Here is a 24,997-nt window from a genome sequence, read left to right on the forward strand (position 1 = left end):
CTCACTACTTTAGCTGTCGACAGATAATTTCAGAAGTGAAATACAAAGTCCGGGTGACTAACCCAACAAGTAGACTGATGGTATACGTTGTGCACCAATTGAGTTTTACACAGTCGAGATTTGGAGATTGTGTCATGGGAGTGGATTGCAGTAGCGGTAAGGCTGGTGTTGCAGGATTGATATTTCAGTGTCGACTTGACCAGCGATACGGCTTGGCTGGTATAGCGGATATCGATGCTGATACAAAGTATACACTGCGCTTCAATGTAGTTTTAAACACTTGAAATATGGAGATTTTGTCTTGGGAATTGATGCCGGTATCTTGCCCAATGCCACTGCTTGGCTGGTATCACCAATATCATATGCTTCAATTTTGTTTAAAAAAAAAAAAAAAAACAGTTGAAATACGGAGATTTTGTCTTGTATCGCAGAATCAATATTTCAGTATCGATCTTCCAAATGCTACTGCTTGCCTATTGCGAAACTGTAGATTGCTACTGACTGTGTATGCAGGACTGAAGTATGGCAGTATTGTTAAGGTTTGTGTCTTTTCTGGTTTTCAGCTGTCCTTCGCGGCAACCACTCCGGTGCTGGCGGACAAGAAAAAGTACCCCAACTTCTTCCGCACGGTCCCCTCAGACAACGCCGTCAACCCGGCCGTGGTCAAGTTCCTCAACTACTACAACTGGAGCCGCGTGGGGACGCTCACGCAAGACGTGCAGAGGTTCTCTGAGGTCCGTCCTTTCCCTTTCCTTTATTCAAAACAAACAAACAAACAAACAACACTTTGTAAAATAAACATGAGCATTTTTTAAATGTATACAATGAGACTCGGGCATCCCAGTGGAAGGCGCCGAAAATGAGAACAGCGCTCAACGTTTGTTTTTTTTGGGTGAATGATGCAAGCAGACAGCAGCAGCACTTAATTTCTGGCTCATGGCAAAACAACACAAACAAAATCAAATCGAGTCCAAATGCTCCCAATACAATCGCAAAATCAACTCGTTTCCCAAAGCATTCCCTGGAAATACACAGAGTGTAGCTAAGAGCTAGGAAATCAGATAACTCGGGTAGCTAACTAACTAGAAGCTTACAAACCTGGTAATCTAACTTTTAGCTCACGAACTTGGCTGACGAGCTCTGAGCTCACTAGGTTGGCAATCTAGCTACTAGCTTACTAACTTGGCTAGCTACTACCTCACTAACCTGACTCCTAGATATTACTCAACTACAAACTACAGATAGTTTTAGTCAAAGTAGCAACTAGATGTCTAACTAGCTACTAGCTGGCTAATTTACTACTTGCTCACTAACTTGCAAACTAGCGAGCTGACCACTAACTAGCTACCTGCAAACTGCCTTCCATTTAACTACCTGCTGGCTAACCAGCTACGATGTCATCAACTTGGCAAAGTAGCTGCTAATTAATTAACTCGCTAACTAACCTAACTAAGTAGCTAAAAGGCATGTACTATTTACATTCTAACTAACATAGCTAACAATGGACGACATTTTTTTGAAAATTATTATTCAGTATGTTAGCTAACTAGCTACTATCTCACTAACATGGCAAAGTAGCAACAGGTTTACTGAGGTAGATAAATAGCTACAAGCTAACTAACTACACACTACATTATTACTATTTTTTTTAAACTACCAACTGCTGAGCTAAAACAAAATTGAAACGGTTAAAAAGCGTATGACAAATAGACACCGCATACAGAATGGCGTAGTAACGCGGTACCGGGGGCGGAGTATCAACGGCCAACAGTAATTGGCACGTTTTAAAGCATTATCTCTTTGAGGATGCCAATGTGTTTTGAGTAGGTGGCAATCATTTTCCATTCAAGCGCTTTCTCCCGTCGTGCCGCTTCATTTCTTTCCCGCCCACGCGAAGCTGCCACTCGCATTGGGAGAACATTTGCAAACGCTTCTTCTGTCGTCAATGACATCGTGAAGGGAGCCATTGTGTTCTGGTGTGTAAGCGTTTGCACGACGAGTTGCTCGTTTTTCCGATCGTTACCTCTGCCGAGGAAGTTATGCTGGGCCTGTTTGTTTAATTATGTGTGCAACTTCAGAATCAGAAGCATCTTTATTCGCCCGGTATGTCAAAAACATGCATGGAATTTGTCTCCGGTAGTTGGAGCCGCTCTCGTACGACAACAGAACAGACCTTTGAGACATAAAAACATAAAAACACAGTACGGAGATCACTGAGCAATGAAAGGTTAGCGGTAATGTGGTAATGCCGAGCAAGTTTTTATTTTTTACTTATTTTTTTGACAATTGTGCAAATGATGCAAAGTCCTCCAGCAATTTAGGGCAGTTTGAAATGACTAATTTGCTGTTAAAAACAAAAAACAAAAACAAAACTTTCCGGTTGTAATTGGTGGGTTTAGGATTTGGGATTAGGAATTTGGTTTAGGGTAGATTGAGGTGTTGGGGTTAATTATAATGGTTTAGCAATTAGTGCAAGGGACTAAGGTTTTTGGTTACGGTTACGGTTTAGGGTCGAGGGTTTGGGTGTAGGGACAGTCATTAAGTTTACATCTGTCATTCTGTATGGGGGAAAAAAAAAGCATTGGAGGAGGTCTTCTGCTTCTCATTTTCCCATTCGGGGGAGCGTGCAATTCCATTTGTAACGTGAGCTATCTTATTTCAAGTGTTTTGGAGATGGTGCAGACAAACACATTTGCGAACGTACCATCAAGACATTACGATAAAACAGGACAGAGGTGTTGAAGACATGGCCTTCTAACCAGAAACCAATCTGCTCATATATATGAAAAAGGGGTGGGGGGTTGTATGAGAAGTGTGGTTGCGAAAATGTCTGCGAGCTCAAATCCCTTTATCGCTACGCTTCTGAAAGCAGTTGAGGGGCTTAGGACGGGAAGAAGACGGGAAACGCCGCCGTGCCGTCAACCTGTCGCCAGATTGTCCTCTAATCCCGATTTACAAATATGCAACCGTCGCTTCCGCACTCCATTATTCGCACAATCCCCCTCGACGCCGTTCGCGCCGCGCCGAGGAATGTTACCCCTCAAATCAAACGAGAGTGGTACTCGGTAGGGCGCAAACCAAAGACCAATTTGTACCACCTCGATACACTGCATGTTTTGCTGAAACCCGCACACAGTCACAAAAATCTGACGTGCTTGGCGAAATACCACAGAAATCCTGGATCCAGATCGCCATGCCGATGCCTGTCCCTGTTACAAATCTTTTAGGGGAATTAGCTTAGTAGCTTTTGCTGAATCCTGCACAGTGACAAAAAATAATGTCCTCTGCAAAGTACTTATGCCGAATCCTGCACAGTGACAAAAATCTGACGTCTTTGGCGAACGAGTACAAAAATCCTGGATCCAGTTCGGCCTGCTGATGAGGGAAATTGGCTAAGTAGTTTTTGGCTAAGTAGTAATCCTGCACACAGTAGCATAGTACCATTAAATTGTTGGATCCAGAGCTGCATGCCAATACCTTGCCCCTTTAGAAAGTTTTTTTTTTCAAGATTGGTTATGTGGTTTTTGCTAAATCCTATCAGCAGAAGTACCAAAAACCAAAAAAACAATGTTGTTTTCTGGAACATGTATTTTTTTTCAGTCGCCAGATTGTCCTCTAATGCCGATTTACAAATATGCAACCGTCGCTTCCGCACTCCATTATTCGCACAATCCCCCTCGACGCCGTTCGCGCCGAGGAATGTGTTATGTGGTTTTTGCAAAATCCTATCTGCAGAAGTAACAAAAACCAAAAAAACAATGTTGTTTTTTGGAACATGTATTTTTTTTTCGTACAGTCAGGCTCAAAACAACAAAACAATGAAAAGGTAACATCCTTGATGGTGATAAGAAATAGCTGGTTAAAACGGTGTCACTACGAAGACTTTGGTGGAACTTTCCGCGAGCGTAATGGATAGCGGCGATGACGGTGTTGTTGACAAAACAGCGTTTCTTCTATTTGTCACGCTCGCTCCCCGTCGCTCTCTCGCTGATCTGCTGTGTCGCGAGGCGAGGTGCGTGTTACGCAACGCCGGTTGAAGATGCCCGCGGCGGGGCGAGAGACGCCCGCAGGCGTCCCCTCGCCCCGCCCCGGCGGGAGAACGCAAACGCCTGGAAGCTTTAGCCGGCTGCGGCCTCCTTCTATTTACGGCGCATCGCCGGTTTTAATGGTAATGACGACCAGGAGGCGGCTAGCCGTCACACACATTAACACGCGCGCACGCGATATTCGGCAATCAACTTTATTGCCAGACACGCAGGGACGGCAAACATCAATCAGAGCTGACGGAGAACAGGATTAGGAATTTGCCCTCTGGCTGTTTAATTACACTCGGGACCAATACACACTGACACAATGTGATTGTTGTTGTTGTTTATTTACTTTTATATTAACTCTGGCTGAAAATGGTGTTTTAGCCCTTTACAGGACACTCTTGGGAAATTCCATTACTGGATGAATTTTAATTTATTGTTATTATTATTTACTGTATTTGTTCAATGTAATGTTTTGTTTTGTAAATTGCATTTGGTAATGATTATGGAAATTATACTTAAGTTTGATCTTTTTAATGAATGCAAAGAAAAACAGTTGTTGCTCCATTCAATGGCCATTGTGCTGCTCCTTCTAGTGTGCGCGCCTTGGCCACCTGGGGGCAGTATAAAACATCTATGCGGCTATACCGCACATGAGACGGTCTCAGCTCCTCAGTAAACTGCAGTTGAAGTTTAGTTAGTTAAATCCAAATCTGGTCCGGATTCCACTGTTTTTTTTTTGTTTTTTTTTTAAAATCTGATCCCTCAGGTGAGGAACGACCTCACCAGCGAGCTGGAGAAGGCCGACATCCATATCGCCGACACCGAGAGTTTCTCCAACGACCCCTGCGTCAACGTCAAGAAACTCAAGGTGAGTTCCGGTAAAAGCGCCCGGAGTCGTTCCTCACGCTGATGCCGTTTGTTATTACCGAATGTTTGACGCCCGCTGAAATAAAACCGCCGCCATGAATAATTCGTCACAATCGTCTCGAGCGGAGCTGCGGGGTAATCAGCGAGTCTTAAAGGCTCTTCAGAGACCAGTTGGAGCGAACTAATGGATGTTCGACAGGCCTTTGCCGGCCTTCGGGTTCCAAATTAGGCTTTGACACATGTTCGGGGCATTTGAATATGACAAATATTTTATATTTCAGCTCTAATAACAGAAACGCCGTGTTTGATTCCTTCCAGCGGCTCATTCAATGTCTCCCCCTAGCCACTGCGCCTCAGCAATAAGAAGGTTTTAAAATTAATGTCATCTGTTATCATAATCCGTCCGAATTGAAGCGTATCGAATCGATGTGTAATCTGCGCAGTGTACGCGCGTCCGGTCGCCTCGAGGACTTCGGAACGAAGAAGACCCGAGAGAGGAGTCGCTACGAGTGACATATGGTGGCCGTCGCCCCGGGGAGGATTCCTGACTCGCGTAATAGCGTACGTGGACAGGATTGTGCAGGAGATGGAGGGGAAGAGTAGGGTTTCAAGCCTCGGTTTGACTTTCAAAGTTGGTCTTTTAGTTAGGGTTTCAAATTAGAGTTTCTAGTCTGGTTTAAGATCTCAAAGTAGGGTTTTAGGATAGGGTTGGGGTTTCAAGCAAAGGTTTGGGTTTTGAAGTAGGATTTCAAGAATGTTTTGAGTTTCAAATTCGGGTTTCAAGCCTGGGTTTGGGTTTCACAAAAAGGGTTTCAAGCCTGGGTTCGGGTTTGAAATTGGGGTTTCAAGCTTTAGGTGGGGTTTTAAGTCAGGGTTTCAACGTAGCCTTTTCAGCTTGTTTTCAAGTTTCAAACGTTAGGGTTTCGTATTTGAATTCAAGCAAGGGTTACTACTCCTTTTAAAGTAGCGCTTCGAGATGGGGTTAGGGGTTTAAGTACGGTTTCAAGACATGGTCAGGATTTCAAATTATGGTTACAAATTAGGGCTTCAAAGTTGGTTTAGGGTTTTTGATCCGTTCTCGATTTATCAACTAACATAAGAATTACAAAAAATAGAACCAGGGCAAAAGTTCAAAAGTAACGGTCTGGAGAACGGCGTCTGCAGCAGGTTCGGCTCCTGGCGTAGACCGAACAAACAAAAAAAATCACTGCCACGAAGTGACGCTTATGCCGATATTGATTATTTTTAGGACAACGACGTGAGGATCATCATCGGCCAGTTTGACGAGAACCTGGCTTCCAAAGTCTTCTGCTGCGTAAGTGGTCTCCCACCACCCCCCCGTGCGGGACACCGGCGGCCCGCACGACCGCACCTGAACGCCTCTCCTCCCCTTACTTACCTTTGCAGGCGTACAACCTGAACATGTTTGGCAGCAAATACCAGTGGATCATTCCTGGCTGGTACCAGGGCAACTGGTGGGAGCAGGCCAACAGCACCAACTGCACCACCAAGAAGCTGCTGGCCGCCATGGAGGGCTACATCAGCGTGGACTTTGAGCCCCTCAGCGCCAGGCAGATTAAGGGCATCTCCGGAAGGGTGAGCCCGCTTCCGAGTGTGAAAAACAAAAAATACACGAAGAACAAATGCAGCCAAGCGTCGTGATGATATTTGGTTGGTATTTACGGTGTTGATAATTGTGACTGCAAGACCAAAAAAAAAGAGCACAGGACAGTTGAACCGTGAAGTGTTTTGTTATATTTTGTCTACTGGTAAGCTGCTTTGTTTCTGTACTTTTGTAGCTAGCAGGCTACTTCCCGGTTGTCTGTTTATTAGGTAGCAAGCTACTTCTGTTAGCAGGCTACATCCTAGCCTAGTTAGTTTTTTAGTACGTTAGTTATCAGGCTACTTCCAGGTTTGTTTGTTTGTTAACAGGCTACATGGTACTTTATTTATTTATTTATTTTAAGTCAGCAGGTTATTTCCTGGTTTGTCTATTTATTACCTCTATTAGCAGACTACATATTGCCTAATTAGTTTTTCTAGTTTGTTAGCTAGCAGGCCACTTCCTGGTTTATTTGTTTTTGAGCAAGATACTTTTGTGGTTTGTTTATTAGTTAGAAGGTTACATCCTAGTTTGTTTGTTTGTTAGCAGACTAGTTCCTGGCTAAATTTGACAGTTGTAGCAAGCTACTTTGTGGTTCATGTGTTGGTTAACTAGAAAACTACTACCTGGTTTGTCTATTAGCATGTCCTTATTTGTTTATGTCGTTTCATAGTTAGGAGGCTACTTCCTTGTTTGTATTTAGAGGTGAAACAATTTGATGAATCTACAATTTCTTGATTTATTATTACAACTATATCTATATTTCTAACTATATCTTTATCCAATTATTCGATACATCGTGGAAATCGATAGAATGATTGATTCTAAAAAATATTCAATAGTGATAGCCCTATTTGTGTTAAAACTGTTTGTCCCATTTCAGACCCCGAAGGAGTACGAGCGCGAGTACAGCCGCGAGCTACGTCAGAAGGGCGTGGAACCCAGCAAGTTCCACGGCTTCGCCTACGACGGCATCTGGGTCATCGCCAAGACCCTGACCCGCGTCATGGACCTGCTGCGCGTCAAGCAGCGGCAGAGCGGGCACCGCAACTTCACCGTGGACGACCACGAGGTGGGAAAGATGGTGCTGGACGTCATGAACGAAACCAACTTCTTCGGCGTCACGGTGAGTCCGAATAATTCGTGAAAACGTGCCCGTGTGCATACGAGAAAACGTCAGCTGCTGTGTGCGTTCATTAGTACAAAAGGTTTACAGAGAGTATTTATTACCTAGCCGGCTTCTTCCTGCTTTCTGTATTAATTTGCTTGCAGGTTATTTCCTGGTTTGTATGTTTGTAGTTGTTTGTTAGCAAGCTACTTCCTTTTTTTTCTGTTAGTTAGCATGGTACTTCCTGATTTTGTCTGTTAGCAGTGAGCTTCATTGTTTCTTTTATTTTTTTCTTTATTAGTTAGCAGGCTAATTCCTGGTTAGGTTGTCGATTTAGTAGTTAGCAGGCTACTTGTCGGTTTAGCATTTATCTGGCTACTTCCTGGTTTGTCTATTTTATTAGCTAGAAAACTATTCTAACCCGCTTCGTCTGTTAGTCGGCTCCGTCGCAGTTTGTCTGTTAGTTAGATAGCAGGCTACTTCGTAGGTTGAGAGCCAGTGAGCTTTTCTTGGTGGGCAGACTAGTTCCCTTTCAGCTAGGTGCTTCCTGGTTTGTTAGTTAGCGGATTCCGTCCTTGTTTGTTCATTTATTTGCTAACAGGCTACTTTAGGTTTGTTAGTTCAAAGGCTACGTCCTCGTCTGTTAGTTAGTTAGCAGGCTTCTTCCATACTAGCAAGCAAGCTACTACACCTGATACGTTGAACTTCACTGGGGGCTTAAAACCTACGCATGTACGTAGGCGATCCTAGCATGTAGCAACGTAGCATCTTAAAGGTAAAAACCGGCATATCTCCTGATGATGCTGAACGCTTTGTACAGACTGCAGCGTGTCTGTCTACCTACCACGGCAGTTGCTGCCCCAACATAAGGGTACCCAAAAGTTTTTTTTTTGTTTGTTTTTGTTTTTGGTACCCCCTCACAACTTCAGATGCCAAAAAGGAGTAGTACCAATACAATGACTTGCGGCAATGCTACGAGGGTAATAATAGGTGTTCTCTTGAAAGCATCTGTGAAATGAGATTAAACCAATGTTACCCTGCACGCACAAGCCATACATCCACCCACACGTACACACACGAGCCAGCAGACACGGGAAGGCAATCTCATGCCACCAGCACGCTGCATGCATCTTTTATGACACTTTCTCTTAAAAAAAAAAAAAAAAAAAAAAAAAAAAAAAAGAAGCCACTGTTACACAACCGAAAAAAGTGCAAATTCCGGCTCTTTATTTGAAGCCTTCTTCTTCTGGTGGTGTCAAACACACACACACACACACACACACATATGCCATGAGAAGACAATGGCGACCACTCTATGACGGAGGTCTCTGCAGTATTGAGATACTCCCCCTGTCGGAACCGCAGGATGATGTCTACACCCGCTTGGGGGGTCTCGGGTGGTGGGCGGTGTTAAGCAAGGTTGTGATTGCCATGACACGCGTGTTTTCTTTGATTTGCGGTCACTGAGGCGCGACCGCAAACATTCCTTTTAACGCGTGTTTGTGTATGTGTGTTAATTAATTCTGAGGAGCGCCGCCATTTTACTGTAATTAGCGAGGTGTGAGTCAGCGCCTTGTTTTGATAGCACAGCGAGCGTATGTGCTGAAAACGGAGGGGAACGGGGGGGGGGGGGGTTGAAATGGAGGTTTGCTGGCGCCCTTTCGCTGATGTTAAGGGACGGAGGGATGGTGGGGGGGAAGTCAATTGCTGAGTCATGCAGGCAATGGCCTGTTTGCACAGCAGGTGCTCGAAGGTGACGTTCAATGAGCTGCTAGATATTTACGTTGTGTGTGTGCGTGTGTGTGTGAATGGACAAGCATTTTTACGTTTTGTGTGTCAGTGGATGGACAAACACTTTTGCAATTACCGTCAACGTGGATTGGCCCATTTGTGGATTTTATTTTATTTAATTCTTTCTTTTTTTTTTTTTTTTTTTAATTAGGTAAACCAATCCCGAAAATGCCTATTGGCAGGTTATCCCCACTTATTGAACAATGATTGGGGTTTAAAAAAAACCAAAACATTTGTATTTATGTGTATGTGAATGTACAAGGAGCCAACACCAAAAATGCGTCCCTGCTGGCATGTCACATATTTTGTGCACCATGCTTCGTGTGCAAACGCTGTTGCACAATGTGTGTCACTCATGAAGTACGCACACACACTCACGCACACGCGTCAAAGATGACGGTCTTGCATTGGTGGAGGAAGATGGAGGAAAGGCAAAGATGGAGAAGGCGAGAGAGCGAGGGGGAGGCGAGATGAAGCCACAGAGGCCAAATTGATTGGACGACATGAGACGATAATGCCGCAAAGCTCAATTGCTTTTGTCTACTTTGTCGGCTCTGCGGCTTAAAAGTGCTTATCTTGTTCCCTCCCTGCTTCAATCAAAGACTTTTTTGGGGGGGAGGGGGTGGATCACTTTAGCCAAATGCTAACATAAGGAATTGACGTTTGAACGCTGTTTGGACTGAAGCAGCTTTGGTTTGATTGTCAGCGTAACGGTGAGGAAATGTGAAGCGATATTGTGCCGTATCGTTATCGGTCCCAGATGCAGTTTCGATACGCCGGCATGAGATATATTACCGCCAGTGACTATTATAATAATAATGGTCAGGTACGTTTTTCAACTGGTAGGCGTGGAAGAGGGTCTCGCCCAGCTTGTCTGTGAAATTCAGCTTTGTAAACCATAGTACTGACCAACAGTCACCAGTAGATGGCGGCGTTGCATCGCTTTGGATTTGGGATCAGCAGAGCTTTTGAGTAGAAGACCAAGATTAGAGGGTGACTCTCGACTCATCACGTCGATTATGCGGGAGAGACGCGTTGGGAGTACGACGCGTTTAGGGCACTCGCTCACAAACAAAGTATGTGTCGCAGTAGTTTGTTGAAAGTGCGAGTCGTGTGCGTGAGAAAAGATGACGCGGTTCGTGGAGTGGATGACAAACGGCATGTAAAAAAGCCACTGACGTTCAACTCGAGCCACGCGCTGAGTTAGCGTCGCTCACGGCTTGTTTTTTTTTTTTTTTAGTTGTACATCTTTAAATAAACTATATTTTTCAGCAAAAGTCATTTCTCAATCTTGTTTTTGTTGTTTTATAATTTGAGGGGTCAGAAAAGAAAAAAAAATACTAGTGTCAGTTGCTGTTCTGCTTGACATGTTTCTTTTAACAAAAAGCTCATTTCCTGTGCTTTGCTTTCAAACCTGGTGCTGAACTGCTGATTACTTTAGAACAGAAAAAGCTCGAAACAAATGTATCGCAAGTGGCGGGGCTAACCCTATCCCGTTTCGTAATGCGGTGAAACAAATCAAATGAGCTGCGGCATGCCAAGCTGAAACTGCTCCAGTTACCACAAAGTGCTGTTAACATGTTTATGAACTGCAATGCTCATGTGATTTATGTTGCTGTTGTTGTCATTTGTCTTTCTTCCAGGGCCAAGTCATGTTCCGCAATGGTGAGCGGATGGGCACCATTAAATTCAACCAGTTCCAAGGTACAAAGACGACGGCATGTCAGAAGCAAAATTGGAAGAAAAAAAAAAGAAAACATGAAACGCATCCCGCACGCTCACGACGTAGATTTACCCAACGCCGTCTTTTGTTGCGGAGGTTCTACAGTTGCTGTAAAGCCGTTTACCCGCTGAAGTTTGTGGGGTCTGTTGCGGTTGATGTGCTTGGATCGGCACCAAGTGAGCTCGGGGAAAAAGCTTCACGGAAAAAGAGAGGATTTTAGGGAGGAAAAAAAAAAAAAACAAACGGAAAATGTTAAGTTCAAAATACAGACGATACAGAGTTAACTGCTGCTTTGTTGCGAAACAAAACAGCAGCACCTAGCGAAGCATTTAAACTCTGTGAGCAGGTGAGTATTACCTAAATTCCCTACAAAAAAACAAATTTCGAGCAAGACGATTTCATAGCAATTCCCACTTGAATCGTCTTCGATCTCGCACTTGAGCCTTTTTGCTCACGCCAACCAAAACAGCAGCCCCTAACAAAGTGTGTCATCATTCTCCTGGTCTCTGACGAACAAGTCAAGGAAATTCAATGCAAAGCAGAAAATACTTTTATTTTATTTATTTATTTATTTTTAACTGGATGGAATCATACTATTCTTTAATCTAATAAAAAAAATAATAATTATTATTATAATCGCCGCCTTCTGTGACGAAGTCGTTCTGCAAAAACATTCTGATCTGTTTGAGCAGAACCGCAACGCGTTTTTTTTGTTTTTTGTTTTTTTCCTCCACCTGTCCTTGGCTTCCTTTGCCGCTATCTTCTCTTTATCGCCCGCCGGCTCTCCTCGAGGTGAAATAAACGTATAATTGAAACGGCGTAAAGGGGAAAAGCATATTAAAAAACATATTCAAGTGCATCTTCCCATCCTTAAGTGATAGCCGTTGCCGAGTGCTTTATTATCTGCATTAGGGATGTTTTGTCATGTTACTAATGTGCTTTGGATGTATTCTGTTGAAGGCCGTATTTTGATGCCATGTTAATAAATGTTGATGTTTTTGGTAACAGAGGGCCAGGAAGTGAAGGTGGGCGAGTACAACGCCATTGCGGACGTGCTGGACCTCATCAACAACTCCATCCGCTTCCAAGGTACACAAAACAAACAAACAAACAAACAAACAAACATTTTCCCACTTTTGCCAGGATTACCGCGTATTTGTTCGTTAGCATGCTTAGGTAAAATGAATGTCCAATACCCATAATCAAAACCGGCGTTGCTATTTGTTCATAACATCTCACGTTATTGTCTAAAATCCGAGAAGGAGCTATTTAACAATAAAAAAATATATATGACGAGGTATGATTTATTGATTTTTTTTCTTCCACTTTTTACACTTTTACAAACCCAAAATTAAACGACAAAACCAAATTGAATGAAACCTTCTACAGGGGTGACGAATCGGCAAATGAAGGAATGTTTTTTTTTTTTTTTTTTTTTGTTCGACACGAGTCTAAATGGCTCCACCCATCCTTCCGGAACGTCCTCCGTTATCCTCCACGAGCCGAGAAGTAGCCAAGTAACTTACAAACAAATAAGAATTATGTTATGCTCTTTCTTCGACGCTGTTTGTTGGTTATTTGATGAATTCATTAGCAATACTACCCAAAAACAAACAAAAAGAGGGGTTATCTGCGCATTTATTGATTTATTTGTGCGCCTGATACCCATCTTTTCCCCATTGTACCAACACTGAAACCAAATTATTTACCGTTACAATTTTATTTTGTTCACTTGCGCCCACGCTCCCACATTGAGAAAGTGCCGGACGGCGGCGTCTAAAGCATTTCCACGGTAAATGGAGATGTGTTAGACGATTCCGCCGCCATCGATTGGCCGCTGCCAGAGGAGAATAGAGCTGGAGATAAGAAAGCGCAGGCTCCCGCCGCAATAATTTGACCGCCGTGCTGAGACGATGCGTGAGGAGGAAACAGGAAATGGCTGTGGAATAGCCTGGTCGCTCGTTTGCGGGTGGGAAGATAAAGGAGCAGAGAACTTGGCCATTTTATCCCAAATTAATTGGAAGCCTTCTTCTTCCCGTCAGGAGTGGAACCGCCCAAAGATCGGACGTTTGTGCGTCTGCAGCGGCGGCACATCAACGTCCCGCTTTACAGCATCCTGTCCACCATCACCATCTTGGGCATGCTCATGGCCGGGGCGTTCCTCTTTTTCAACATCAAGAACAGAAACCACAGGTGACCGAACATTGAAAGAATAACACAAAGTAGGGTCGTAATGGTAACGGCAAAACAAAAAACCAAAAAACATCTCGCTTTGGAATAGTTCGGTTTACATTCAGTTTGATTAAATCTTCAATAGATGAGAAATATACAAACGCATGCAGTATGTACCATGATTGCTATCTATAGCTTCGGGCGGGAGGCGGGGTACACCCTGAACCGGTCGCCAGCCGAGCGATCGCAGGGCACATACAAACAAACAACCAATCGCACGCACATTCACACCTACGGGCAATTTGGAGTCTTCAATTAACCTAGCATGCATGTTTTGGGAATGCGGGAGGAAACCGGAGTGCCCGGAGAAAACCCACGCAGGCGCGGGGAGAACATGCAAACTCCACACAGGCGGGGGCCGGGGATTGAACCCGGGTCCTCAGAACTGTGAGGCAGATGTGCTAACCATTCGCTCACCGTGTCGGCACGTTTCATTCCAAGTATCATATTTTCTCTTATAGTTCTGTATAGAAATCATTGCTGTCCAATCCGCTTTCAAGTAGCTTAACAATGAAAACAGATTTTATCCATATTTATGATGTTGCATTAAACATTATAGCACATTACACCTACCGTGATTCTTCCTGCATGTTGAGTATTGCGCAATTTCTGCATCGTGATACCTATCATTGTCATCATTGTCAAAATATGGCAATGATATCGTATCGTGAGTTACTCTTTCGTGGGCCAGTAGTTTGTATGCCAGGATCACGCTGAAAGTCTCGCTTGTCGTGGTGCAGACTGATCAAGATGTCCAGTCCCTACATGAACAACCTGATCATCCTGGGCGGTATGCTGTCCTACGCCTCCATCTTCCTCTTCGGACTGGACGGCGGCTTCGTGTCCGACAAGGAGTTTGAGACGCTCTGCACCGTAAGTTTCCTCTCCGCAGACCTTCTTGTTTGAATGGATGCCTTCATTATTTAATACACTACTCGCATCCATTGAATCCACAAGCGATGATATTTACACGGGGCAGCTGGAGTATAAATACATAGTATAAAAGTCAAACGAGCCGCGAGACTAGGTAGATTCTAGGTGTTAATGGCACTAGATTTAGATGCGATAAACAGCTTTAATGTGATGAATGGAAACAGAGCGACTATCTCTGCGGGGGAATCTTTAGCCGGCACGTTCGACCTCCGCCCTCGGGTGATATAAAGTTGTGTTCTGCCACACCAGCAAAATGACGCAGGCTGGACTCTGTCTTCAAAATGCTGCGTAGGATGGTGCAGGTGTAAATAAAGTGTGCGTGTGTGTGTGGCTATATCGAGCTCTGTCAGGCTATTTTCAAACTCTGCGCTTTTCAAACACACATCAGCGGCATCCTCTGGTGCCAAATCAGAGCGAGAGGTCTACGTTTTGTTTCTTCTTATTAGGACGAATTACTCTCAGCGTGACAGCCTCCGTGCTTACGAGATAAGAGACGAGAAAGCAACCTGACAGCTTTTTTTTTTCTTCTTATTTGTGGTTCATTTTTAGAGCGCTATTTTGGCATCTTCAAGGAAATGTTCATACCCGTCAGAGACGTCACGAGGGCCCGAGTACCAGGCGGTGCGGAGGAAAAGTTCGAAAATATTAGCCTCTGGCGCGGGTTTCGTAGATTGACAACAAATTGGGTCTTTGTCGTAATAGGTTGCATGAAAAAGTCTCAGGGACCCAAAATGCAACAGGAAGTCATCCATTTTAGGTTGACGCAGCAAATTTGGGGCAAATTTCAAACCCATACCAGGGAATTCACCCCAATCGGAAGTAGCTATCCTTGACAGATGGACAACGCTTAATGGAAAAAAATGAATAATCCAGCTCTGGGCTCTGTCAAAATGTCTGACAGCTTTGCAAAGATAATAAACTGCGCAAGTAACTTTGTCTTTATTTGCTTCAGGTATTTTCGATCAGAACGAGTACATTTTTCCACAACAGGCATCTAATGTGGGCAGAGAATTGTGTCAGAGTTTGATGACCATTTTGGGGATTTGCTCTCCCAAAAAGTAGCTGCGAGTTTTGTTATTTTTTTTTGAGATAACCTTCATTTAGGCGCCTCTCTTGCGCCCCGATAGGTTCGGACGTGGATCCTGATCGTCGGCTACACGACGGCGTTCGGTGCTATGTTTGCCAAGACCTGGAGGGTGCACGCCATCTTCAAGAATGTTAAGATGAAGAAGAAGGTATGGGAGAGGGTTTTGTGTTTGTGTGCGTGTATTTTGACCCGGCTTGGGTCTTTCCTGGGGGATTGGCTCCCATTGGCGTTCACGTGATTCTATCCCTGGTTACCACCAAGTCCAAAATGTAAGAGTTAAACTTGGTCAAATAATATCCAGGACAACTTTGTAAAGCTTAAATCTCAGTTAGTGTCCTTGTACGAAGGAACAGCAATCATACGGACGAAGCAGCTGACAGCAGAGATGCTCAGGGAATACTTCTCTCGGCGTCGCTTTTCTACGTGGCCGAGGATTACAGTTTGTGAGTCACGCCCCATCAACTACCGTAGAAAACAAGGATCTCCCCGGCCGATGGTTTTGTCTGATCTCGTCATCCTCTGAGGGTTGATGCCTTCCGACCCCAAACACACGCGACGGTTTAGCTGTAATGGTGATACGTGATGGAATACATCCATCCAAGCCGTTATATGCAACAAGAAGTCTGAACGTTTTAAAGGGATTTAAGGAGTCAAGTCGGGGTTGTGATGGATTCAAAGGGGTGTCCCAATACTTTTGTCCACACGGCGTATCAGTCTATGCCCACCGAGTGCTTTAAAGTCTCCAAATAACTTCAGTGAAGCACGCCGAAAGCTTTTGAGTCATCAGATTCAATCACTTTGATTGGCCGAGTTATGTAAAAGAGATGCAGACTGTAGTAGCGGTTCTTGGCCTTTTTTGGTATTTATAGAACCGCCCCCTCCCTTCATCCCTCCATCCCTCCACCCCTCCCTCCTGCCCTGTCTCTCGCTCCCACTCGCCGGCTTTCTGGAGCAAGTGTGGGTGGCCTGCCAGGATGAGAGGGACGGATCAAAGAGTTGGAAGGATTCGGGGCGAAGTGGCAGTAGGGGGAAGAAGGGCCGGGAAGCGAGCCGGAGAAAAGACAAACGGGAGAGGCAGACAAAGTGGCGCATATGGAAAAGGAACTAGACCTGGCCCCGGTAGGAGAGCGAGAATGCCCGAAAAACAGGAAAAAGGAACTATAACCGAGATTTGGGGATTATAATGAGGCGCAATCAAAGCTGATTTGTCGTTTTTTTGAATATTTTTAATTAGGCCGGAAGAACAGTGCAAATATTTACACTACTTTGTTCTGCAATATTTCGCCGCATCTGACTGCGATCTCAATTTCCACCAAGCTGTAGAGTTTGGTTCATTTCAGAAGTAAGGTTTTTGCAGGGTACCAGATAACTGCAATACTGCTACACTGCAATACTGCAAGATGCCACGCTTGACCAAAAATAGTGCGGACTTTGGGAACGAAGAGGTTAATAAAACTGCTGGGACAGAGAGTGCGGGTGGTGGCATGCATGGTGAGCAGAGAGCGAAGACAGGGTGGGGTCTAACCGATGATTTGTTTTTTTGAATAGATAAACACGGACTAGCGAATTGGTCTGCGTAAATGAAGAGACGGTCAATTGACCAGGGAGTACAGTTCGCAGTGGCGGGTGTAAGAGAGCTACTCTGTACGACATTCGGAAGTAGTCAAAACGTGAACTAGGGTTAGTGGAAATGGTAAGAATTCCTACGGTACTAATCATCCCCGAAGGCCTGTTCGACAAGTTTTCGCCCGTCTCAGACAAAAGATGCAATATTGTGGGAAAATCATCCGTAATACAGCGAAAATAGGGACAGGACCGAAGATGAAAGCCGTAACATTCGCGTGACCGAAGACGAGAAAATGATCAAAACCGTGTCAGAAATGTCGAGAGATCAGTCAGCACACCAACACCGACCCCCCAGACCGGGATGTAAGTTTCCAAATGTACTGCCGTAAACCGGACAGGACCCGACTCAAACTACAGACATTTCACAGTCACGTTTACCTGGTACAGGACAAAAGAAGTCACTAGCAGTCGACGAGTCAACCTTCTCGATTGTGCTATTTCCACCGCGGGCTGGCTGACCTTTCCTTTGAGCGATGCTTCCATACCGTCAAACGGCGTTATAAATAATGACCACAAACAGGCCGCGGCTTTCATCCCAGCGAAAGTTCACGGTACGAAAGAGGAGCGTTGTGATCTGACGCTGTTGCTTCACATCTCGGAGGAGACTCATTGGCGGGTTGCCAATAGCGTTTCGCGGTGCGTGTGGCGTTCCACACATCCTCGCCGGTGGTTGATTGCAGCTAATCAGCAGCTGATGAGGCGGTTGTGAGTACCAGCGGGTCTCTGGTTGGACAATAATTGGGATTGTTGGGTGCAATGCTCATAAAACTCTTGTTGTCCTCCTCATGCAGATCATAAAGGACCAGAAATTGTTGATCATCGTCGGCGGGATGCTGTTGATCGACTTGTGCATCCTGATTTGCTGGCAGATTGTGGACCCACTGAAGAGGACCGTGGAAGAATACAGCCTGGAGGTCGGTGCGCATGCCGATGTTACATTTCTGCGTGTTGGCTGAGTTCAGTCCTTTTTGTTCATGTCCGTGCGTTTGCCTCCACCGGGATCTGGGAGATTCCCAGAATACAAAAAATGTGAGCCCAAGGCTACGATACCATCTGCCTTTTTTTGTCTTGATTATTTTTGGGCTGGGATGTGAGCCGCTGCAACTTCCTGCGTTGATCCCCACCCCCACCGCCCGACATTTGCCAGCTTGGATGTGAGACGTTGGCAAGGCCTGCTGGCAACAAAGTGCTTGGCCTTGTTTTTCTAGCTGGAGTAGCGCAGAGTAGAAATGAACTTGTGATCCTGTTTCCTGCTCAACCGCCCGATAGCTAAAATGCTAACGTAGCTTTGTCATCTCAGGTTGGCGAAGCATCAGTCAGCAGTGCTTTGAGTTTAGTCAGAACTCGACCAACCATCGTGGACAATGCTCTTATTAGCCTTATTAGCATCATTCTGCAACGTTAGCCGTCAGAATTTAGTAAGAAAAATCATCCAATCAAAGCAAACAATGCTGTTTTTATTCATATTTTATAGTCAAATTAGCATCAATTAGCAGCATTTCACTCTCAGAATTGAGTAGGAATTTGCACAGTTATTGCAGAAAACAGTCTCAGCATCAGTCAGCAATCATTTCTGAGATTTTCGTCAGAAATCCTACAACTATTGTGGAAAAGGTAGCATAAACTGAAGCGAGTTAGCTTTTTTCATTCGCTGAATTCCACGTCTTGTCAGTTTCCCACTAATTACTGTTACTTTTCGTGCTAATTACTACTAAATCAGAGAAATCGGGGAAAAAAAACAGATTTACTGTTACTGGACTGGAGAGGTTCGTGTTTACTTGGCTGCTGCGAGCAGCTAACAGACAGTGGAGCTCGAACGTCAGAGGGGTTTGAGCCTTGAGATGATTACTGACCTCACGGCGTTACCGGAAGGTCTCTACAATAAAAAAATTTCGATTTGACATTTCCTGAGCAACTTCTTTTCATCTTATTTCCTGTTTGTTGATTGGTGCCGACACCCTGTGGGGGTATAGAAGGACGCTCGCTATCTGGCAGCTTGTTTGGACAAGCACGTCTTCAGTTAAAGGAGGAATCTTGTGAAGTGATAAATAAAGTCCGCTAGGAGGTTTATTTTAGTGCTTCCAGTGAGATATAGCCCAAAGGGACGGAGAAAATAACAGGGTGTAGTTGCGCGCCGTATCCCAATGTCTGTTACGGTACTTTCCAGCTACTCTGAGCTCATTTGTGCGACTGCAGACAAAGACGTATTTCCCTTTTATGCCGCTACTCGCTAATGTCTTTAAGTCTGCCCAGCGAGGTCAAGCACAACCAACATTGTTTAACATATTCATTCGTCAGTGTGTGCGGTTGCATCCTCGCCGAGCATTCTCAGATTCGAAGCCCTCGGCTCCGGATAGTGTTGTGAATATATTAACCGCGCTGGAGCGTGGGAGTCCGCGTCCCCCCCCCCCCTCGTGGGGTTTCTAGACCCACATCGGCTGACAGATTTTTTTTTAAGGGCCAGATTGCGGGGCTGGCTTAGGTTGTCTCCCTGTCCTGTCAGGTGGGATCAGCCGCCAGAAGGCAATCCCGATTCCCAGAAGGACAGATGAGAAGGACGCGGGGAACGTGTTGCCACTACATGTTGCTGTGCTCATGCTAATGAACAACTTGGTCATGTATTCATGTTGTTCCTTGGACAGGATTAAGTGTGAGGGTTATGGCTAGGGTTTGTATTACAGGTTTTGTTCCACGGTGAAAATGTTTGTAACATGGTGAATGGTGCTGATGAAAGATTTTGGTTTGGTACCCTGGCAAAAGTTCTGGTGAAAGGGTTTGTACTTTGGTCAACGGTTTTGTTTCATGGGGAAACTGTAGAAGGAATCCAGACAGCATTTCCGACATTGGACATTTTGTTTATTTTTTCCTTATGGGAATATGATTCTGTTGTTTACGTAGCGGAGTCGTAGAATGTCATCGTTTATGCCGCTCAGCTGAGATTTACACACTGGGACGGACCTGCCTGCTCTTAAAGCAGCAGGCGCCACTTAATGAGCAACCATTTGCAAAACTAGGACGGCCCTCTTTGCATGGCGTATTAGCATTAACGAGGAGATGGAACTGCGACCGGGATGACAGACCGTCCTCGGAGCTTTCAGGGAAACGACGCAAAGTGAAGGAGGCGCCCGTAAGTGGGAATGTTTGTCTATATGTGCCCTTGCGATTGCCCGGCAGCGTTGCCTATGATAAGGAGTACAGAAAATAAATGGAAGTTTCCCGTGAATGTGAGTGTGAATGCTTGTTTGTCTTTTTGTGCCCTGGAATTGGCCAGCGACCGGTCCAAGGAGCGCAGTGGACACCCGATATTCGCGTGGGGGATGGCGACTGTGAATATCAAAAATTGACGCCCAATATAATTGCATTGAAAAAATGTGTATATATATATTTTTATTTATTTATTTATTTATTTATTTTACCCAACAAATAAATGTGCATAAACCACTAATAAGTGTTTTTGGGGTTGGTCCCCCCACAATAGAAAAAAAGAAAAAGAAAAAAATTTATTTAAGATTGCAAGCAATTCAGCGAATCGTTGAATCCGCCGGTTCTGAGCCGTGAATATACGGAGGTCCACTGTACCCCACTTCTCTCACTAAAGTTCAATTTCCACTCGTTGAAAAAGAATAAGCTGCTGATGCACCATTAAAAAGGGTTGCAGCTTCTTTTCTTAATTTCTTGCTTTCATTCTTATTTTTATGAGACTTCCTGGGACAGCCTGGGAATGCCGACTGGGACGCACGTGTACCAAAGGAGACGAGCATGTGACTGTGTGTGTGTGTGTGTGTGTGTGTGTACCTTTTGCATATACGTGGATGTATTTATTTATTTATTTATTTATTTTGCGTCTCCGCCTCCTCCCGCGGCTCTCTTGCATAATGAAGGACGAACTGTCAGGATGAAGATGATTAGCATTCCACCGGATCCTGCAGTCAAGCATCTCCACCCTTCCTTCTGTCTCCTCTCTCCCTCCCTCCTTCCTCGCGTCGCCATGGCAACGGCCACGGTTTCCGACACCCGCAACACCGTTGATCCGGCCAGATGAAAATAGCAGATTTAGGGCTTTTTTTTTTTTTCCTGAGAATTTTTGCTTGGCAACACACGTGCATGCATGCAGTGAAGGAGGATGATGACGACGATGATGATGATGGTGGTGATGTTGAGGCGTTCACTGACGCACGCCGGCGGTTTACTCGCCGCGCTCGGTGGTTTGAAGGTGAACCCGTGCTTATTATTGGCAGTGCCGACGGTGACATAATCGCCACGCAGGTACAGCGAGGGCGAGCGCGGGCTACATGCCGTTCCAACCTGACATGCCCTCCCTCTTTCAATTGTGCAAGGTCGGAGGTGATGGAGAATAATTGGCGAGAGGAACCGTTGCAATGGTTATATGACGTGCATCGTGCATGACCGCTCCACAAATCTACCAGACACAATCCGTGTCTGGTAGATTTGTTGATTTCTATTGTGCAAGTTGGCAGTGATCGTGAATAACCGGTAAGAGGAATCATCCAATCAATCCAATGGCACCAACATTGCGCACGAGACCGTGCATGCAGTGGAATTTTTTTCAACTCTGGTTGTTTCTAGTCTTTTTGTTGATTTCTATTGTGCAGGTTGTCAGTGATCATGAATAACTGGCACAATTCAATGGCACAAACACTGCGCATGAGACCGTACGTGCAGTGGAATTTTTTAAACTGTGGTTTTGTTCTGAGTACATACTGGGGACTTTTTTTTGGTAACTTTATTTGAATGTGGATTGTTTCTCGTCATTTTGTTGATTTCTATTGTTCAAGCTGGCGGTGTTCATGAATAACTGATGAAGAGAGCCATCGCATTAATTATGATACAAAAATTGTGCGTGACAGCACTCTGTGGACTTTGTTGACTGTGGATTGTTTCTCGCCATTTTGTTGATTTCTATTGTTCAAGGTGGCGGTGATGGTGCCTAACTGGCAAGAAGAGCTGTCGCAAGAATTCTTTAATGTTTACGTTGAGTATGACAGCATGCTGGAGACTTTTTTTGACTGTGAATTGTTTTTAGTGTGCACGGTAGAGGTGATCGTGAATAACCGGTGAGCGAAGACGCTGCATTAATTAGACTTGGACTTTTTTGATGACATCTTTTGACTGTAGATTGTTTCTAGTCGTTGTGTTGAAGGAATTACTCGCGCGCATTAATTAGATGACACGTGCCTTGATGCATGACAAAAGACATTTTGGAATTTTCGGTTTACGTTGAACAGTTGATTATTTCAAGTATTTCGGTGTATTTCTATTGTGCAAGATGGCGGTCATCATGACTAAGTGGCGATTATTTATTATAATTATTATTTCTAGTCATTCTGGGTTGTTTCTATTTCACTAGCTGGCTTTTGCATGAAATATATAAAACAAATTGTACGTCACTGTGCATACGGTATTTCTAGTCATTCTGTTGATTTCCATTGTGCGAGGTGGCTGTTTTGTGTGTTAATTAGATGTAATTTCAGCCTACGTATGTCCAGTAGAAGTATTTCCGCAGCGCTGAACAGATCTGATTGAAACCTTGAGGAAAGTACCGAGAACTTTATGTATAGTTTGGGGAATTGTCCTGTTCGTGCCGCCTCAGAGCCAGCTGGCTCTTCCCTTCCAAAAATGTTATTCTATGAGAAATAAATCATTGATGACTTCGTGTTGAAAAATACATAAGGGTCCCGCTCACTTACTTCCTCTTTAGCTGGCATTCAGGTGGGGTGAACGAGTTTAATTGCTGTAAGTCTAAAGATGTTCCGTAAGAAGAAGAAGAAGAAGTCGCGAGTGAGAAGCGGCCGTCACGTGGGGCATTAAGCTTGCCCGACGACGACGGCGGCGGCGGCGGCGGCGGCGCTGAGCGCGGGCCCGCTTTGTTAGCCTGGACACAAAGCAGCTGCTGCGATCAATGCCTTTTCAAAGCTAACTGGGTCATTAAGGGATAACCACCACCCACCTAGGCCTTTTCTCATCGACCACCTCCGGGTGGAGGCAGGAAGCCAGGCGGCGTGCCGAGACCTCACATCATTATTCCCTCCGCTCAATCCGAGTCTTGACAGCCAGCAAGAATGGCACAAGTGTTCCCAAGTAGTGCCGCATTGCATGATGGGAAAGGCTTTAGCAATGTTTCTTGGATACTGGAAGCCTCTCATAAGAGTATTCCATTAGTAATCATTTTGTGTCGCATCCACAGTGAGCCTGGGATGGTGAATGTATCACAATGCGTAATCTTGAAGTAGACAACATTAGGTGAGCGACAGGTGGTGGAACTCGCCACAATTCTGCTCCGTAAACAAACACGGTGCAGCTTAGCCTCTGGCTAGCGGGAAGTCATGGCTAACACTTTGCTAGATTGAAGCTGCTAGAAGTCAGCGGACGTCACGGCTGGTAGCTGTGCGGCAAACTTAACTTGTGAGAAACGGCATCACGCAAGCGTGAATAGCTGCATCTGTTATGTTCTAAAAAGAAGACTAGCGAATGATGGAGCACTTTACCAAAAAGAAAAGCGCTGCTAGCAGTTAGCAGACATAGCTTGGTGATATACAAACCCCAAGGGTTTTCACCACAACGTTCAGAAATGATGATGAGTTGCACAACTCTTGAACCTAAAAAAACAAAACAGAACAAAAAACAGAAGTATAATGAAGATGGGAGTAAAGCGTCCTTGATTCAACTCACAAGCTGCTGGGTGGAGCAGCCACTTTTCTTTGCTCGTAGACTCTTAAGAAGATTAGGGCAAAAGCAGGTTTTGTGGAGCCAGATATTCTTCCTAGCGCACGCGAGCCAGCGGCGTGTCAAGCGAGAGGCCAGCTCCTTTGGCGGATTTTTATCAGGGACTGCGGAGAGAGACGCGCACACGCACACACACACTCTCACACTCACTCTTTTTGAGCTTCTTTTCAGGAATCCTGCCAATGCAATCACATTTTTTTTTTTTTTTTTTTTTTTTACATAACAGTTTTCTAGTATGTGTAAATACAAGGAAAAAAACATGCACTGGAAATAAATCGGAAATGGCAGTATTACGCACAATATGATATTGTCATGATATTTCATCTCCGATTCCGCTAATATTACGATACACAGAGCTGTTAAATTGAAAGAAAGCCATCTACTATCAAATCTTACGGAAATGCTTTATGCCCACTCCATTACTATAATGGACACTCAATAGCCATAAAATAGATAGTTGACCCTTGTGTATCAATACTAAGATAAAACAATACAACACATCGGATAAGAATTTGAAATGTTGTGCCAGCCATAGTAATCAATAGAAAACCCACAAATCACATTGAATAAACATAATATTGATTTTATTGGACGATTTTCTATCGCTACTAAGATAACACGATGCGATACGTCACAGTATTTTGTCTAAGTAGAGAAGCAACACCTTTGTGTTTTGTTTACAATTCTGATTCAAATCAACTACTGTAGTGGGAGCCAATAGCAGCATCGCACTATATCGTCAACATCAGCTCTCTGTATTGATACGGCAACATCAAATATGAATTGATATTGTCGTCAGACATCCAAGCGTGTGTGCTTAGTGACAATTTCAAACTCCGTTGTGCCCATGTTTTTTTGAAATCAAATACGTACCGATGAATCTGTTTACGAAATTGCCGGTGTTTTTCCCGTGATATCAATGCATCGCAATACTGAAATGAGAAATTCCCACTCCTAGCACTGAATTAAACCAACATTTCTTGTAATTTACTGTGAATGTGTATATGATTTAGTCAGACAGTAGTTTTTCTTCGGTTGCTTGAAATTTTGGGCTCATTTAACAGTAGTCTGGTTTGATCCAGAGCAGTAGAGTATCTTTTCGGTCAGCTATTGTGTTTTCTTATTGAGCTTTCTGGGGGGGGGGGAGGCAACCTGGGCTTTGAGGACACACAGTCTTTCATTTTGGAGAATGTTTACGCTGGGTTGCCGTGTGCTGCTATTTGTCGGCAGCGAGACAAGTGTGTAAGCG

General features: G+C 44.5%; 1 protein-coding gene across 2 annotated transcripts in view; it reads left to right on the plus strand.

Annotated features, from left to right (window-relative positions):
- The window catches only part of gabbr2 (gamma-aminobutyric acid (GABA) B receptor, 2), a 91,408-nt gene that overhangs the window by 43,273 nt on the left and 23,138 nt on the right, over positions 1-24,997 (plus strand). For both annotated transcript variants that reach the window (XM_061760065.1, XM_061760064.1), the window contains exons 3-13: positions 564-734; positions 4,801-4,902; positions 6,151-6,216; positions 6,309-6,497; positions 7,388-7,630; positions 11,047-11,107; positions 12,135-12,215; positions 13,169-13,319; positions 14,099-14,231; positions 15,419-15,526; positions 17,796-17,918. In XM_061760065.1, the coding sequence (XP_061616049.1) occupies positions 564-734; positions 4,801-4,902; positions 6,151-6,216; positions 6,309-6,497; positions 7,388-7,630; positions 11,047-11,107; positions 12,135-12,215; positions 13,169-13,319; positions 14,099-14,231; positions 15,419-15,526; positions 17,796-17,918 (1,428 nt within the window). The remainder of the gene's footprint in view (positions 1-563; positions 735-4,800; positions 4,903-6,150; positions 6,217-6,308; positions 6,498-7,387; positions 7,631-11,046; positions 11,108-12,134; positions 12,216-13,168; positions 13,320-14,098; positions 14,232-15,418; positions 15,527-17,795; positions 17,919-24,997) is intronic.

Source organism: Phyllopteryx taeniolatus, chromosome 21, assembly GCF_024500385.1.
Source record: "Phyllopteryx taeniolatus isolate TA_2022b chromosome 21, UOR_Ptae_1.2, whole genome shotgun sequence".
Lineage (NCBI taxonomy): Eukaryota > Metazoa > Chordata > Actinopteri > Syngnathiformes > Syngnathidae > Phyllopteryx > Phyllopteryx taeniolatus.